Source organism: Dreissena polymorpha, chromosome 12 (assembly GCF_020536995.1).
Source record: "Dreissena polymorpha isolate Duluth1 chromosome 12, UMN_Dpol_1.0, whole genome shotgun sequence".
NCBI classification, from domain to species: Eukaryota; Metazoa; Mollusca; class Bivalvia; order Myida; family Dreissenidae; genus Dreissena; species Dreissena polymorpha.
This window is the reverse complement of record NC_068366.1, coordinates 55,813,885-55,832,265: the sequence shown is the minus strand read 5'-3', so window position 1 is coordinate 55,832,265 and position 18,381 is coordinate 55,813,885. Positions and strand designations below refer to the sequence as shown.

The 18,381-nt window shown below is 35.4% G+C and overlaps 1 protein-coding gene across 1 annotated transcript; it reads left to right on the top strand.

Moving 5' to 3' along the window:
• Window positions 1-223: 223 nt before the first annotated feature.
• Window positions 224-17,941, top strand: LOC127853193 (hormonally up-regulated neu tumor-associated kinase homolog A-like). Its single transcript, XM_052387470.1, has 10 exons — window positions 224-427; window positions 4,956-5,248; window positions 6,004-6,059; window positions 6,845-6,998; window positions 8,134-8,261; window positions 10,420-10,512; window positions 12,306-12,595; window positions 12,862-13,048; window positions 14,164-14,208; window positions 15,202-17,941. Exons 1-10 carry the CDS (start codon window positions 239-241, stop codon window positions 16,146-16,148), a joined length of 2,382 nt encoding a protein of 793 aa, XP_052243430.1. The 5' UTR covers window positions 224-238; the 3' UTR covers window positions 16,149-17,941.
• Window positions 17,942-18,381: the final 440 nt, after the last annotated feature.

Here is an 18,381-nt window from a genome sequence, read left to right as displayed (position 1 = left end):
CTGGTTCATAAATTTAATGAAATTCCAACTGAACAGGTTTGTAGGTTTGTTAAAAGAACTTCTTTGAGAAGATAATAGTATAATTTGAGCCTTCGAACACATAGTTGGATATTGAAACAAATATAGAGTTACGAAAATATAAAAATGACAAGAGGATTTATATAATCATAGATAAAAAACAAACGTTTTGGACCTATTTTTTCAGAAGTGAACCGGTCTGTATTCATGCGCTGGCAAAATGACCGTACTTTCGATGGTTCCGAATGATACGCCACTCCTGCCCGCGAAAGTCATCGATGTACCAAAAGATGTACTGCGCAACTTCCCGCACTCGAAGAAGGTCGGGAACTACCTTCTTGGCAATACGCTCGGCGAGGGATCATTCGCAAAGGTTAAGGAAGCCCTCCATATCCCTACTGGGGAAAGAGTAAGGGATACAAATATTTGTGTTATAACATTTATCTCACAGTTGCAATTCCTGTATAAAGAGCCTAGAAATTGTCAAAGTGAATTCGATGATCCAACCCAAATTACGGTCTAGTGGGCTCCTGTTTATTTACAGCCCTCAATTACAAATAGACATGAAAAATTCGATGTAGATACCGGTAATTTAGCCAGAAATAATTGCGTCATTCATAGAAATCTTTAGCTGATACAACAGTATTACGTCATGGGTCAACGTATAGGTCGAGTCTTGTCGAGCCTATTTGGATGTATAAAATGAGGTGTCCCTTGTCGAAAAAAAATGTATTTATATATATATTTAATTCATTTCAAATACTAACCATTAAATATTTAAGTAGGGTATGCATGTGACATGTATATTGTTTTCTTTACCACAGCCATAACCAAACAAAACAATACGGTGAACGTTTTTTATGTTTTTTTTCATCTTACTTTAACAATTCATCTTTGATCGATATTTCCCGTCAGTCGTTTTTGTCTAATGGCGAGAGACAGTTAATGTATTGTATCCAATAGAAAGACCGAAGCGTTAGATTTGTTTAGCTATGTCACATCCTTGTTCCCTCAATAATAATCGTAGCCTACCCGCTAATTTCCTACATGAAGGGCTAATTTCATCGTATTTGTGATGTAAACCTATCCAAAGCTATTTATTTAATCGTTAAACAAACTCTTTGCTTGCATTCTCCCAAGTGGGTTGTTGACTTTACAAGAACAAAGCTGTACCCTCGTCTAGTTCCACTATATATTTTCGTTTTATGACGATTATAAAATCATGTAAATATGACGGCACTTGAATAAGAGAGTCGTATTGAACGGTTAAACGGATTGTCGCAAAATATGAACTGAACTGATAAAAATTTACATGGTTTGTTTATAGTTTTATTTTAAAACGTAAACTTACGTTTGCTTGAACGTAATCTGCGTACAGACGTTCCGTTTTTATTTCACCAATTCTTATTCAAACCTTTTGAGACGACCCTAAATATGTGTATGTATTCCGTGTTGAATGTTCGATTTTTGTTTTTACAAATTCGATTAAATTCATTGAATCAACATTTTGTTTCGATAAGGTTTGCTACATTTGATAAAATTAAATAAACAACAAGCTTAAAATCAGCAAAAAATAATTAAGAATATTACTAAAATTTCTTCACGTCTTAATATACTCATATTTAAGAGGTGAATCGTTAAACATTAACGTACAAGAGTTTAGCGGACCCACCTACCCTATTTAGTGTTTGTATAAACAAATAACTGTTTTGGTCTTCATTGAAACATAGTAATTCCAGTACATTTTCATTTAAATTTATATTAACATACATATATATGCATATTATAAGTCGAAATCGTTCAATGTGGTATCTGCATTACACTGTTTTCAACAGCGGTTATATTACCTCCGACTTAACCCATTTATGCCTAGTGGACTCTCCCATCCTTCTAAATTGGATCAATTTATTTCCAAAAGTAGGGATGTCTAGTATATTTATTTCTACATTTAGAATATTACTTACAGAAATTCCTTTAAGCAAACAGCACAGACACTGATGAGACGCCGCATCATGCGGCGTCTCATCTGGGTCTACGCTGTTTTACAATGCCTTTTTTCTAGACGCTAGGCATACATGGGTTACTAAGATGGGTCCCTTTAGTATCAAGTTAATAGTAAAACGTTAACGCTATGTTTTACATTTGATATCGATGATAAATCTCCAACTGACTGTCACATTGACCCCGTCCACTATTGATTACCGAGTCAACATCAGAAGTTTTCCTGTCGCCCTGTTCACTGACTTATTTCCCTAACAGGTACCCGGTTACTAGGAGAGTAGTAGAGAGGGTAGTTTTTGGCCTAAAATTTTATGTTAAGTTCCAAGGATTTCATGACAATGCTAACTTAAATATGAAATTGATATTTAGTTAAGAAGTTTTGATAATCTGGTCCCTGCTGAGCCGTCTCTTGAGGTAAATGTCCTTGCACACTGCGTTTGCAATTAAAAACCCAATTGAAGTAATCAAAACCTTCTCTTAAATCTAGCAAATGAACACTACAACATAAAAGACGTCTGCTCTGGATAATAACTTTTCAAAATTGTGAAAATGGTGATTGACTTCATGCACACGTGCAATCCCATAACATAAATCAAAGCGCTGAAGGCACTGGAGGTGTTCGCTGTTGTAAAATGTCGTCCTTGATTAGCTTGTGCGCATTGCACAGGCTAATCAGTATGCACATGCTTATCTTATTTGACATGCATTAAGCCCCGTTTTCCCTGAAAGCAGCCAATATGTACAGATCTCAATGATAAACATTAGACTGGCCAATCTCGTCTTACAAGCTGTTAAACACTATTAGTCATATAAATCCTCTGCGGTGTACCAGTGGTGAACTATAAACATGCAAATGTGGTGGTTACCTTTCCAAGCAGACGCTATATATAGCATTTGTCGTCTGCTGCAACAGGCAGTGGTTGTCTTTCCATACCGTACCTAAGGCTTCTAAGCACATACTGATTTGCAAAATATGGTCTGTAACATAAGTGTGAGCACTAAAAAGGACTTGCGACAAAAGATTAATCTTTCTTGATCTTTTCCAACACTTCTACGGTAGTAAATAGTCTTAAGTATGTTGTTTAGGTAAGTAAACAACAACAACGACAACGTCAACAACAACAGCAGCAACTGCAGTAACAACTTTAAAAAACTACACTACCATAACATCTACTACTACTACTGCTACTACTACTACTACTTCTACTACTTCAACTAGTATTTCTATTTCTGCTGCTGCTGATCATCATCATCAGCAGCAGCAGCAGCACCACCACCACCACAAGCATCATCATCATCATCATCATCATCATCATCATCATCATCATCATCATCATCATCATCATCATCATCATCATAATCATCATCATCATCATCATCATCAACAACATCATCATCGTCCTCCTCCTCCTCCTCCTCATCATCATCATCATCATCACCATTATCATCATCATAACTTCGTCTTCGTCGTCGTAGTTGTAGTCATAGTATCAAGACACCAACGTTTATTACAAAAAAAAAATAGTTTTAGGCCATGTAGTATTTAAGCCTAATTAAGTTTTTATCACGCTTTTTATATCGTTAATCGCAGGAAACACAGGATAAAATTAACAGATTTTATAAACATCACAACATATGTTTAATAAGTGAGGATACATTTTGTTCTGAATTCAGACACTCTGTATCACTAATTATACAGCCTCATTAGCTGCTATCAAATTGGATTAGGTCCTCATTTTAAGGTTTTAGTTTTAAGACTTTGTGCTTATTGCATACTTTAAAAGGAAACTTGCAATTTTAGGTTAAATTTGCGTTTAACTTTGCGGTTGCACTGGTTGACATTTGGCATTTTATAGATTTTTCCGCTGAATTTGCTTGTTATAATTGTTTGATTCGTTATTGCTTCAGCGGCAAATATCTAAGCTTTGTCTGGAAGCCTAATTTTAGCAGAATAATCGTTTTAAAATAAGCCATAACCCGCGCGAACTTCATCTTTCGTTTGTGTAGCTTTAATAAAATCACATTGTTTTTCTAAAATATCGATGAACTCATGGTTTTCAGATGTTGTTCTTCGCGTAAGTAAACGGATATTTACCTATGGGAAATTGCACGTTCAATGAGAGAAAATCTCAACGGTTGTTTGAAATACAGATTAAGAAATTAATTTAATTTTTCCAAACTGTTTTTGAAATCCAATATGTTTGTTTTGTTTTTGATTGTTTGGAAATGTAAATTTAAACCATTCAAGCCCTCGGTCGGAGATGCCTGGAAAGCACAAAGCAATAAACACAGTCGCTAATTGGGAATAGTACCAAGTGAATAGTACTAAGTACCATGTATTTGCATGTGATATTTGCGTGCAAATCCATAACACATTGAGTAATAGTCCAACTTTTGATTAAGACTTCTTTATAATCAAGAGCAATCAAGACATGTTTTTCAAAATTTAACTATAGTATTAACCTTAATCCACAAAAAGTGCAACCGTGCTGTACTTCCTTAAGGCATACATAGCTCTTTTCCGTGCCTCTCAAAAATGGTAGAACCAAATATTACTTAAAAATGCTTACCTGAGTTCCATGGACAAAATAAGTAACCCGATGTTCATATAGGCAACATATACAGAGAAATGATAATCGTAGTCTAAAAATAGCATGAAATTCACTATAATTTGAAATGATGTTGTTGTTGACATGTCCGAAATGTAGGGTATAATATTTGTTTGTTTAGTTTTCATTTGGATATAGCGTTCGCAGTTCCAGAACATAAACTAAGAACGTAGTTTTACACGAAACAACACATACGACCTATTACCTCATACATTTGTCAAAATAACGACACTCGAAACCTGTTCGCACTGAGTGGATATGATTAATAAAAAACGTGTTTTAAATTGTGAATCTGTTTTACTTTTTAATGTCAACTTAATATCATAGGTGGCCGTGAAAATAATCGACAAGAAGAAAAGTCGCGAGGACTCCTATGTTCGGAAAAACTTACGGAGGGAGGGGAAAATCCTGCAGATGGTTCGCCACTCGAACATTGTACAATTACTCGAAATTATGGAGACGCAGAACAGCTACTATCTCGTAACCGAGCTGTGCAGAGGCGGGGACTTGATGGACTATATTTCGCAACGACGAAAATTGCCGGAACCGGAAGTTAAGAAATACATTCGCCAAATTGTGTCTGCTGTGGACTACTTACATCGGCTGGGAATTTTGCACAGGTTTGTCGTTAACATGCCTCTGTCAAATTTGAAACAATATTTAATGTTATAAATAGTAAAATTAAAATCTATATGGAAATGTGTCATTTGTGTGCGGAGATTACTCAAAATGTATCAACAATTTAGTTCAAGTATCGAACTTAAATGACCCTCTTTCTATGTTGTAACCAAATGATACTTATTATATATAAAATAATGTAATGTGTCAATAACCAAAAACAAAAGCAGAATGAGAAATGTTTAAAAAAATGTTTTGACAAACAAGTGCAATTATAGCTAATCTAAGCTCATAACCATTAAATAATAGTATGTCTGGCGTCCTTTATGTTTTATTTATTGATTAACTGATCTATATGCGATACGATTTTCCAAGTTTGTAAACCAGTTACTTGAAGATTCACCAAGGCTATGCCGTTTGCTGAATACAAACTTTGCCATTATATTACTGGTATATAGCATAGACTTAAGAGTATTGTTTGCGCTGACACATTGACGCTCATTTCTATTTTCTTCATCTAATCGAATATGTCCTTCATTCTAGTTTTCATGACGTCATCTCCGCCTTTGAAACCGTGCGTGTGTGTCAATAAAGTTAGATTGTATTCCAAGGTGATCAAATACCTTGATCTCTTACTTACAAGCACTCATTGAAGTATGTCGTGAAGTAATAGGATTTTCCCATTGTTTTTCGTAATCAAAGAGGTGTTTTTATCGTATCAGCGTGCTTAAATTAATTAATTGTATGTTGTTTTCAGGGATCTTAAAATAGAAAATCTTCTAATGAACGAGTTCAAGGACATGAAAATAATCGGTGAGAATTTTTTAGGCCGTTGTTTGAAGGATTATAAAGATATTTTTAAAACTATGACCTATTAGAACTTTAGATCTCCAAATAAGAGCCTATTTTTGTGTAACAATATCGAGTCATGTGTGTGTCAAATACTGTATATCGAGTCATGTGTGTGTCAAATACTGTATATCGAGTCATGTGTGTGTCAAATACTGTATATCGGTGCATCAGTAATGCTAATGGTAATAAGTTTACAGCTGGTGCATCAAAACTCAAATCATGTTATGTAACTCACACACTAGACGTGCACTGGTCACCATACTGCGAAAGTATTCGACATCGTGAAGGGATTTATTGAAATTCATTAAAATTTCATTTAAGGTCTCACACATCATAGACACAGGATCAATACTTTGGTAATTATAATTATGGAATAGCCAGTTATATTGAAGTGTATATACTATAGACAATATGTGCAATACATTCAGAAACAACATTTATTACATATTTAAATAACGCTCTGGGAAACGAGGCTTTATGGAAGTACGTAAAGTGTCGTCCCAGATTAGCTTATTAGGTCCACACAGGCTAATAAGGGGCGACACTTACCACCTTAACAGGATTTTTAGTATGCAGTGAAATTCTGTAAACGCAACATACCATACAGTGAAAGAGTCATCCCTGATTAGCCTGTGCACAGGCTTATATGGAACGACACTTTTCGCACATGCATTAAGCACTTTTTTCTCAGAGCGATTCTTTACATTTTCATATCAGGAATGTTTTAATAAAACATTGTCTTGCAGATTTCGGCCTGAGTAACTGTGTGAAGCTCGTACCCACGAAAGACGGACCGAGAATTCAGGATTACTGTGTCACCCAATGCGGCAGTCCAGCATACGCAGCGCCGGAACTGCTCGGCCGCCGGAAGTACGGACCGCAGGTGGACATCTGGAGCATGTGAGTAGGGAACGATGTCTCCGCACAGTCGTTGAACAACATTTTCTTATATCTTGAAATTTCGATTGACGTACAGGAGGACTACGGGTTCATTTGTTGAAGGTTGTTTGCTTAATCTTTTCATAACTTGTTTTAAATATTATGCTTACATTAATTTGATACGGAAGATTAAAAATACACACACATTTTAAACGGCGGTCGTTTGACAACTTAACACGATAATACATATTTCTTTCCCGTTAAAGTGTTGCAAAGAGAACCGATCAGAATCAAATGTGTGATGCTGTAAAACATACATTGTTTATTTCGCTGCTTACTCCGAATTCCATACACACCGGTATCTATGCATACTTTACTGATTGGTCATTTGGGGTCCGGTGATTCGCGCGAAACAAACGAACTTTCACGATATGTTCATGTGTCTTTTTCGAGAATGACGACGTCTTTCAGCGCCTTTGACTGCGTTATGTGAAGACCAGGGTCCCAGCATGAAAATAATGAACTGTAGTTAACGTAAAATAATAAAACTGCTTGCTTTCAGTAGAATAACGCAGGCGTTGTTTCGTACTCACCGTCACAATCTCCATAGGTATGGAACAAATAGGGCGCGAAAACTATTCCATACATGTTTAATAGTGCGTTCTCATGGGGCGTGCTCAGTCAACAAGACAGTATTGTTATTCGATTTTCATAAATACCCGATAACTTCCCAGAACAAATATTATTCAACGTAATGGTTCTCCGGGGGGGGGGGGGGGGAAGGGGGGGGGGAGACGTAGATAAAGGCCGCTGTTTGAGATATTTTAGAAAAGAATACAACCGACGGTCATTATTCCCAATGTAAACGTCCAACAGCATCAGTTTGTATAACAAATAGTTTTTACTGTATATTAGTCGTTCCAAAGACAATGCTAGCTATTGTCAAACATGAAAATCAATTGAATCAGAGCAGCAACCGGTAAAAACTTTGCACAACCGCATTTTCGCAAACGTAACAACTTTTTCCTTTGAGGTTTGCATATTTTAGATAAAGTATGCGATACAATGCTTCTTTTATGAGAGTGTATTGATGGTTGTTAGAAACAGGCGAAACCTATTTAATGTATTATCCTGTTGCATTTGACAAATGTTGCAGTGGCGTGAACATGTACGCCATGTTGACTGGGAACCTTCCTTTCACCGTGGAGCCATTCAACATCAAAATTCTCCACCAGAAAATGATAACTGGACAGATGAACCCACTTCCTGATGGGACAACTAGAGGTAAGATAACAGGCTACATTCTACCCAATATAATACTTGCGCCTTTGTGTATAGATACGTATTATGTATTGCCTTCGTTGCTAGATAATAAATTGTAATGTATGCGTTTTCATCAGTCTTAATAATTGTACTCAGAAGAGACCTTTGACAATTTGTAATTATTGAGACTAGCATTAGCAGATACATGCTTTCAAAGATTATATCCCGATTATATCCCTAAAATAATAAAGATACATTGATGTATTTCAAAATGGAATACAAACAAAAAGAAACGAAACACACAGTAGTATATTTAATCATTTTACGACAAAAAAAATCTTATTCAAGTGTCCTGTTATTGTATGACTTAAAAGCATAGATTCAACAAAAATAGTATGAATAATGTTTCTTTTATTAATCATAAAGAAGTGTAATTATGCGAGTCTGATTATGCTTGTCTCTTGTTAGCATACGCGGCGAGTTTGAATTGTTCTGTGTTACTGCTAACCACTTATTTCTCTGATGACATAACCATTAAGTGTGTTTAGTTAATTCACATAAATACACGACTATTCTTTGTACATGCTTTTGTAATAATATTAAAGAACGAAGCATACAGGCCTTTGTGTCACCGGAAAAAGAGTGCATAATAATTACCAAAGACGCATTGCACCGAGGAAATACAATATAACTCATGCAAGATGTCCTCCCCCGAGGATTATTTTATCACATGAAAACTGCATAGTAGTGATCAAAGTAAATGTTGGCAGATTTAAATCATTAGCAGAAAAGCAGACTGACAGCAATAATAATTGCTCTGTTTATTTCGGAGATTTCTATTATAAGATTAAGTGTTACAGATTTATGTGATTCTAAGTTCATTGAACACAAATGTCTCATGGATACCAGATAAATAGTTGATTGATCTTTTCCTCCGTTTTTTATACGTTAACATCTGTTTAGTGTGTCTTTTAACTACTCTGCATCAATTTTTAAAGAACAGCCCTCCAATCTGAACAGCTACCATACCCAATCATCACCACAAACGCAGCATTATCAATATCAGCATCCGTTTCATCAGCAGCAGTAAAGGAGTAGCAACAACATCACAAACATATAATATATCATAATCTTTCCCATCCATTATAGGTTACAATATACTAAATAATCGTTTAATGTAGGGCTGTACTCTCTAAAAAAATATCAGAAAATATCATAGTTGACTCGAAGGCATGTAAAACACGTTAAACTATTGTTCGGGTTTTATCTTTCGGAAATATTGGTGGGACATGAATAGGTGTTCATTACTGAATGACTGAAACTTGGAAACTATAGTAAAACATTGCACTGAATAGGTTACATTCCACTAAGAAACGGCCGAAAAAAAAGTAGCAAAAACAGTCGATTTTGATTAGTGTCAAGTTCTTTCTTGCATTGAACATGACATATCTTTTTTATTGCATAAATCGATTCCGCTTAAAATGGCCTTTTAGACAAGGTATGGTTATGGGGGTCTCTATGTGCAAAATGTTGCATTTATTTTCGCTTAAAGTTGTCGCTTTTACATTGAATTATATAGGGAAATTATTTGGTATATTGTGACCTAAACGCAAACCAGGCCCAGTCACAAAGGAGCTGTATTTACAGAAAATCACCATTTTTTGGGTGGGTTTTAACGCGTTTTGGCATGTTTCACGGAATAAATGCGTTTGTTTCATGAAATTTAGGAGCATTGCGAGTTTTTAAGAAAAACAAGCGTTTTCAGAGGAAAATAAGATAAAAAATCGTACACAAACTAGTCTTGAGCATCTCAAATCACAACAATTTGAGCTGAAAGAACTCATAACCCGTTTTTATAGTTTTTTACGTGTTTTTCTACATAGCTGGTAACAATATTCCAGTATTTTGACCGATTGTTATTATTTAGGGTAATATTTTTTTACTCCTAAACGCCCTTAATAAATCAAAGCTCCGACCGCGAAAGCCAGATGGCTTACCAGGCGTTATAATAAAATGCATTTTCAAGCATTTTTACGTGAAAGATCGGTCTGAAATTTGGCATGCACATAGAAAATAGGTTTAAAAGTATCGAGAAGTGCTTCATTTTCGCGATGTTAACAGTAAATGTTGTCTTATACGCTAAAATGAGTTATCCGCCATACCCATTTATCTTCTTTAGACTGCCGTGACCTCATTAAGAAATTACTAAACCCCGACCCCGACAGGCGAATCACGATGGAAGAAGTTTTGCGACATGCGTGGATCGCAGAAGGTAAATTATTTGTTTGCGTCCCTGTCTAGCACAGTTTTTCACTTTACTTGGGCTTTATCAACAGCCAATAAAATGCTGTTGAAATTTTCCGCTATTAGGCCCGAATGAATAACTGGCATTTTCGCAATTGCGAGAAATAAAAGCCAAGTAAAATAGACAGCATTCAGCTTTAACTTCTAAAAGTGTTAAATTGTAAAACGAAAACTGGTGTACTATCTGTGTTGTGCGGTATTAAGTAACTACGGAATCCGATTAGGGTCAAGTTGATTGTTGCTTGTCGACCTTCGAGGTCGATGCACGACATTCCAGCGACGCACGATATGACACTCGACATTTGAAGTCGACATGCGACAATAATCAAGATTTGAGTGTCGAATATCGCGCTGGGTTTTAGAAAAAAAAATATTGCAGAAAATCTTGACTGTCGACTGAATTGTCGACTATCATATCGTACGTCGCGATGAATGTCGCGCGTCGCTGTGCATATCGACTTCAATTGTCGTGTGTCGACCTTCGAGCGCGACACTCGACATTTGATCGACGCACGATACGACGCGCGACATGTGATATGATTATCGATAATTTTCACTGTTTACTGTGACATTACGTCATTTTTTTGACGAAATGACGTCATTATCCCAGCGAAATTTTTTAGTTAAACTCTTTAACAATGTTTATAAACTGTGAAAAAAAGCATCAAATAAAAAAATCCTTGGATTCGGTGGAATATCGATTTTAATTCACTCGTGAATTCGCTGCGCCACTCGTGAAAATATCATTTTCTATGATCACTCGTGAATTAAAATCGATAATTCACCGAATCCAACAAATATCCTCTATATCATCCGTACCCCAATTGCTGGACACATCAATAACACTTCTTTAAATAATATATGTTCTGTTAGCAGCTTTCGTCCTCAGGCCACGTTGTTCACGTTTCATGATGATCGCATAAACAATACCTTTTATTTGGTCAAACGATATATAAACGAATTATATCCGCCATACGTTATCGTTGAAGATCGCGTTTGATAGAGATGTAACAAAACAGCATTGTCGACCGGCGATCGTAAATAAATAAATGCCTTTTTTCAATGACATAAAGAAAGGGAATACAGAAACCTGTAAACGAAGTGCGTGAATAAGTTATAAGCACTTCTATTTTTTCGGATTCTAGATAATATTGACATTGTGGTGTGTTCGTAAACACGTCTATACGATTATTTCGGGGTGTTTTTCTCTCCCAAGATAGTTTTGCATTGAGGTGTAACGCAACCTTGAGTTATCGGTTGTTTTTACATACATTATTTATACAATCATAAAATGATTACCTTGTCAATTGTCTGCACGCGAGGATGTGCTCCGTAATTATTACATTACGAAACGTACTTGTAATGTGTTCGCTGTAAATAACTTCATTTAAAATAAAGCGATTTCTTTAATAGACCTTATTCAATGCCCACTGCATTATATTTCTCTGTATTTCTCTGTCAATTTTTAGTATCATGTCACATGTGCAAATGATGTAAATAAGTAATAAGCTTAAATACATTTCATTCATTTTTTTGTCCTTTCACGCGGTCGCATGTTTAATATCACCCTTAGTTTATTAGGGATTTATAACAGAAATATAGTTCAAATAATTAAAACCTTTTCTCTATATAAAAGCCTGCAAATGTTTAAGAAAGACATAAAAATGTTTTAAACATAAATTATGTATTATTAAAAAGAAATAATTTATAGTTATTGTTTAAAAAAACAACCCTACACAGACGTCTTATTAACATTTTTAGGATCCGGATGTCCGCTACCAAGAGCTCATTGCCCCAACAAGATGAAAACAGATGACATCGATAACAGTATAATACGTCATATGAGTGAAAATCAGGGATTTAGAATAGGGGAGGTAATCCGTTATGTTACCGGAAATGTGCCGAGCAGTGCAACCGCAATGTATTACCTTATAAACCGGAAGTTGCAGAAACATTATGGGCATCTGCGCGCGAGCGGGAAAATTGCAGCCGACAATCGACTTGCAGCTGGAAATAGGAATTCAACCAGGAATTACCATCTGCTAGAATCGGTAAACACAATTATATCAGTAAAAGGTATCAAAGAAGAGATTAAATAACAAAGTAAGAGAACACATTATGGAGCAGAAGAAAAACAAGTGGCAATTAAAAGAGAAATAAACAACCACACGTTAATTATCCAATAAATATGTGTTTATTATCCATAAAACATTTAATAAATCAAATGATATAAATGTAAAATGCAAACACATAATACGAAAACACATACATAGAAAATAAAGAATACTTTCATACTGTTTTAACTGTTTTCCGACAGAGACCTGGTACCAGTCTTCAACGGAAAACGCCCGTTCCCGCTGCTTCGAATGTCGTGACGTCACCATCTGGCAGCCCCATCCGGACCCCTGTGACGTCAGCAGTCAAGGTCAGGGACACGGTCGGGAGTCAAATCGAAGCCGAAAGCACCGGCGGGAGCAGTAAAGACACCGAATGTGAGAAATCAGGTAAAATAAATTATTGTGTTATATTGTAAGTTTTAATATTTTTTTTATGGGATTTACTATATTGCGTCACATGACGTTTTAATATAATATGACGCGTTTTAATAAAATAATCCATGCTCATTAACATTATAACAAATTTATCGGATACATAATATTTACAGGACGAAAAACTATACGTAAATCGGTCTCGTCTAAACACTGAAATAGTTTAATTGTCTGAAAACATAACAGTGGATATAATATTTACATATGTAATTATATATACAGTAACCTAAATGTATATTGACTTTTAACGGAAGGTTTATATAAAATAGTATTATGCGCTTTCATACTTTCTATTACTTATGTACAAACGTGTGTAAATATCTGGCTATAAAAGCGAAACTAAATGAAAATAGTACTTTGAAATTCAAGGAAAACCTTTTCTGAACCAGTATATGCAATTTGAAAACCACACTTTACAGCTGCTATTAAATTACCTATGTTTTAATAGGGTTTGTCATAAAATCTAAGAGTAAATCTTATTCGTGATACGAATGAGATATAAGAAATACGTCTGGTGTGTTTAATACTACTATTTTAAATGACGTCATTAGTTCAAATAATAAAACAAGTATTGCGCCAATTATGGCTGGTTATATGAATACTTTATACAATACCTTATGGCACTACACATGAAATACAAACGGCTCTCCTAAAGGAAATAAATGGGTTAATTGGGTATAAATAATAATGAGAGGCAGTCCACGATGTTCTTAGACACGTGGGCATGTTTTGCCTGATAAAAATAACTCTAAGCCTCAAATGTATGTTCTGTTTTTAATGTAATTCAATTAAGCGGTGGTTTAAAACATGAAACAGTGTCTTATACGGAAGTAAAACATATCAATGACTGCATATAAATCAGTCGTGTGTTTCTGATTGATTCTATATGATTATTTCTGATGCAGATAACAATATGTTTATATGAACTACTGATACATAACAAACATGGTAGTATAAACTAAGTATAGTCATATCTGTCTTTGTAGACTGTTTTGCGTGTATTATTCTCTAATATATAGCAGATCTACAACGTTGGCTAAAAGACAAATTTGTCTTGCATTTTCATACAGGATATCTACGCAACTACCACCGGCGAAGAATCCTTGTCCGGAAAAGTAATATCCGAATTGTATCGCAGTACATTAGATTACCCCCTTCTCCCCCATTTTCCGCTACGTAGCAGCCTTTTTCTATCTTTCTCTGCATGCGACATAATGGTTGTGATGTACATGATATTGTTTTGAACGCAAATAACAGCATCAAGTAAAATAGTGTATGAACTTTGTCATTAGTCATAATTGTGCATGTTTGGTGTAAAATGAAGCAGTAATTATAAAGTAAACGTTATCAAAGAAACGATTTAAGAAAATAAATCGGGACGCATACAGTTTCACAAATTTCACCAGGGCCTGGAGGTAATAATTACCATAGTTTTGAGTATTTATATTATACAGTTGCCGCTATAAACAACTGCCGTGTTCCATTCCGAGAAATATTAATGGCGATTTCATTGAATGCACATACATGGGCTTGTGATGGATAACTTTCTATTAATTCAGCTCTCCTTTATTCCATTGCAAACACCAAGAGTCAGACACATGTTTTCAAGCATGTTGGGTCCGTGGTTTTTAATCATGTTCAGTTCATTATTTGCAAACAATATTTTTGTTTACAATGAACTACTGCGATACATCAAAAACATCCAATTTGAATCTTTTTGCTAACACACACTTTCTCCTTTTCATACATATACACTGTTTATACATATAACAGTCGTTTCGATTGATTCATGCATGTCCAACGAATAAAAACTATAATGTACATTTTGTTGATGTTTCATACTCTGTATTCGTGTACTTTTTGTAGTGTTTAGTTAATTACAATTATCAGATTGTTTTTGTTATGTTTTTATTAAATTATTGCCCGCATAAAACGTTAGAAACAATGTTTTATTTTTTCGAGCTTATAAAATGTAATTAAGGAGTCAATGATTAGCTATTGAACCTATATTGGTATGCTAGAACTCTCTGTATAAATCATTTTTACGAAGCAAACGACGTTTAAAAAAACTACACTAGAGCCTTGACGCATGCGTTCTTTGTTTCCAGATGCAGCTGATGACGCTTTCTCAGATATTATGCAGACAAAGGAAACCAACGACATATTCAAGATTCCCAGAGTTCAATCGCCCATCAAGAAGCCCAAAAATGACGAGGTTGTTGATAATCAGCATGTCGATGCGGAACTGAATCAAACCGTGTTGCCAAAGGTTGCAAACAAGTATATGACGAATGGTCTATATTCCGCGACTTCAAGTTCCCTCAAGCCTGCTCTTGCAGCCAGTGAGACTGTTGAAATTAACGAGACCGATGTTCACCTAGGTTCTAGTCTTCAGCATAAACCTGGGAAGAGCTCGGCAACGAACGCTGTCAATGAAAGCGATGAACCATTTCGACCACGAGCGTCAACCTTTCCAGGAAAAGTCCAGCGCCCAAATGTTAAAGTAGAAAAAACATTACCACACACAATCACCATTGATAGCGGTGAAAATAATACAGTGACCTCACCTCGAAGTAGATTATACAGGCCCCATAGAGAAAATATCGGCTCTTCTCCTATTCCTGTAAGTATGAGGGGGAGCGTACCAAACAGGGACCATTTAAAGTCTCCGACGCATATGATAACAGGGACTAGCTCCAATAAAGTTCAATTCAGAAAACAATCCGGCATTCAACGAAGGATCGCCCATGTACAGAAAAGCAAGGAATTACAGGATGAAGCGCATGATTCAATTCAAGACGAGCTCGCAGGAGGCATAGGAAAACATTTATTATCGCGGAAAACTATGACAAATCGTTTTGTAAGGTTGTCAAGAAACGGTCCTAATTTTAACCGTAGAGACAATTCATCGGTTGTTGAGCATTTGACTGATCTAAACCACGCCCACACATATCGCCCAAATACCTCACTGAATGTAACTGTCAATAACAACTTTCGTTCTGCTACGCCGATGTTGCCATCTTTGACGCCTTCCATTGAAACAATCAAACGATAGCCAGATACTGGTACTGTGAATGTTTTGAGTGGATTATAAATTCTACTTTATTACAATTCTTGATGTTCTTTAATCTTTCGAATTTGAAATAATTTAATTCATAATCGTGAACAACGTGTTTTCACTAGCATGTAACGGTTCTTACGAAGCCTAATGTGTAACTTGACGACTTATTTTTAAGTCATTTTAAGTCGCCATCCAGGTGTGTGTATTAAGCCGCGAGTCTTTTAATTGCATCTTATTCTGGTATTCTATGATTAGGCTCGGATTTCATCCCTGACGCACATTTCTTGCTAACACATGGACAAAATGGATTACATTGTGACGGTTCGTTAACCTTTCGAATTAAAACCGAAGCTGTTATATGCACGGTACATGTATATGCGTTAACGTAACGTATAACGGTTTTACTAACGTTCTATTATATACTTTTGTAGACCTTATCCAAGGGACTTGTTTAATTGTAAAGCTATGAATTCTTTATATTTACGAAACATTTCATATTCCAACCTTAAAGTGTTTTCCAAATTTATGAACTCATAACTAGGCATCGTAACGTGTTAAGAAACTCGAGGTTGCTAAACGATATTAACATCATTTTCGTTGAAGCGTCTGTAATCATCATTTTATATAAACTGGCAAGCTCGAACACAACTTTAAAGTATGCAGTTTTATAGACGTATCCGGGATGGGCCACGACGATTTTAAACTCTTCCCCAGCTGTTGTTTACGCATTACTTGCAATGAAACAAACAACACAAACACAACCACGTGCTCTTTTTTGAAAGCAAAGTACCAAAAGCTTGCGCCCGTTTTAATATAACAATAGATTGACATGTGTTGAGGTGTCAATGCAGGCAAGTGCTTTCTGAGATTAAACTTTCTGTGGAATGTTTTGCTATTTTATAGTTGGATTTAGACCGATGACATTGACACGTACATTTGTACAAACGAAGTGCAGTTATAGTTGTGACAAAGCATAACATACATCTCACTTCCTACACAAATTACCTAATCCGATTGGCTTAGAGCGGTCACGCGCCCATGGTGTATTTTCCATATATCCCGAGTAATTTCCATACACCCCGAGTAATCGAGTAGTCGGTTGCGATATAATCGTTACTCAGTTAGTAACTGATGGTGTATGGGATATACAACCTCAGTACTTTCATACCAAACGAGACCATCAGTTACTAACAGTGTAACTAAAAATACACCTAGAGTTATATCTATTACATTTATACGTATGTATAGTGCATTATGTAAATTCTTACACACAAATAAAAACCGTCAGTCTTTTTTTTAATTGTCAACGTTGAAACATTTACTAAAAGCAACTATCGTTTGGAGGCGTGTGGTCTGTTCAACGGAGTCCTATATATTCTGATCTGAAATTAAACGTCATTTTCACTGTCGTAATATGTTACCAGATTGTTAAAAAAGACCAGTTGACACCTGTCAATCAAAAACTAAGTTGACAAATCATGCTTTTGTATATGTAGTAGTAGAACAAAGGTGAGATGGCTTTCTGACGTCTGCTTTTTTTAGTCATACTTTTGCTAAATATTTTATTTTCTTACACATCAAATATGCTGATCGAATTTCACGTTTGTTTCAAATAAATTTATTACTGTACATATAATGATCAATTTGGGGATGTATAGTATTCAAGCGCGTGCATTAACTGTGATTGACATTATAATTTATACGTAATTATATGTTATTATGATTATTATATTATGTACTTAATATTGTTAAACTATTGTTTTATCATTTCACGTGTTAAGGTTTTTCTCGTGAGAATATACAAATACAAATAAAAATGAATAATTGAATATTGTTTTATTACTTAATAAAAACAAAATTAACGTTGACAAACCGATAAATTGAAAACAAACACACCACACTTGATTTGCTTCTATTTCGTTCTTCGGAATTGTAAAGTTTTAAAAATACATTTCCATGTGCAAATCATGGAATCATGAACGTGCTATTTATGGGGTTGTGTGTATGTTCATATCCTTTAAGATATAAATGTAGTAGATATTTGATACAAATGTGACTTCATCATTAACCAAAAATATTTAATTTATTCACAATATGTATACCCAGCGTCGTAGTATTGAAACTTTGCTGCATATGGCTGCACTTGTCGACTGTGAGCTGCTATGTGAAATGCAGGAAGAGCAACTGTGGGATGCACACAGGTGAACATTCAACCTCACGTTTCTTA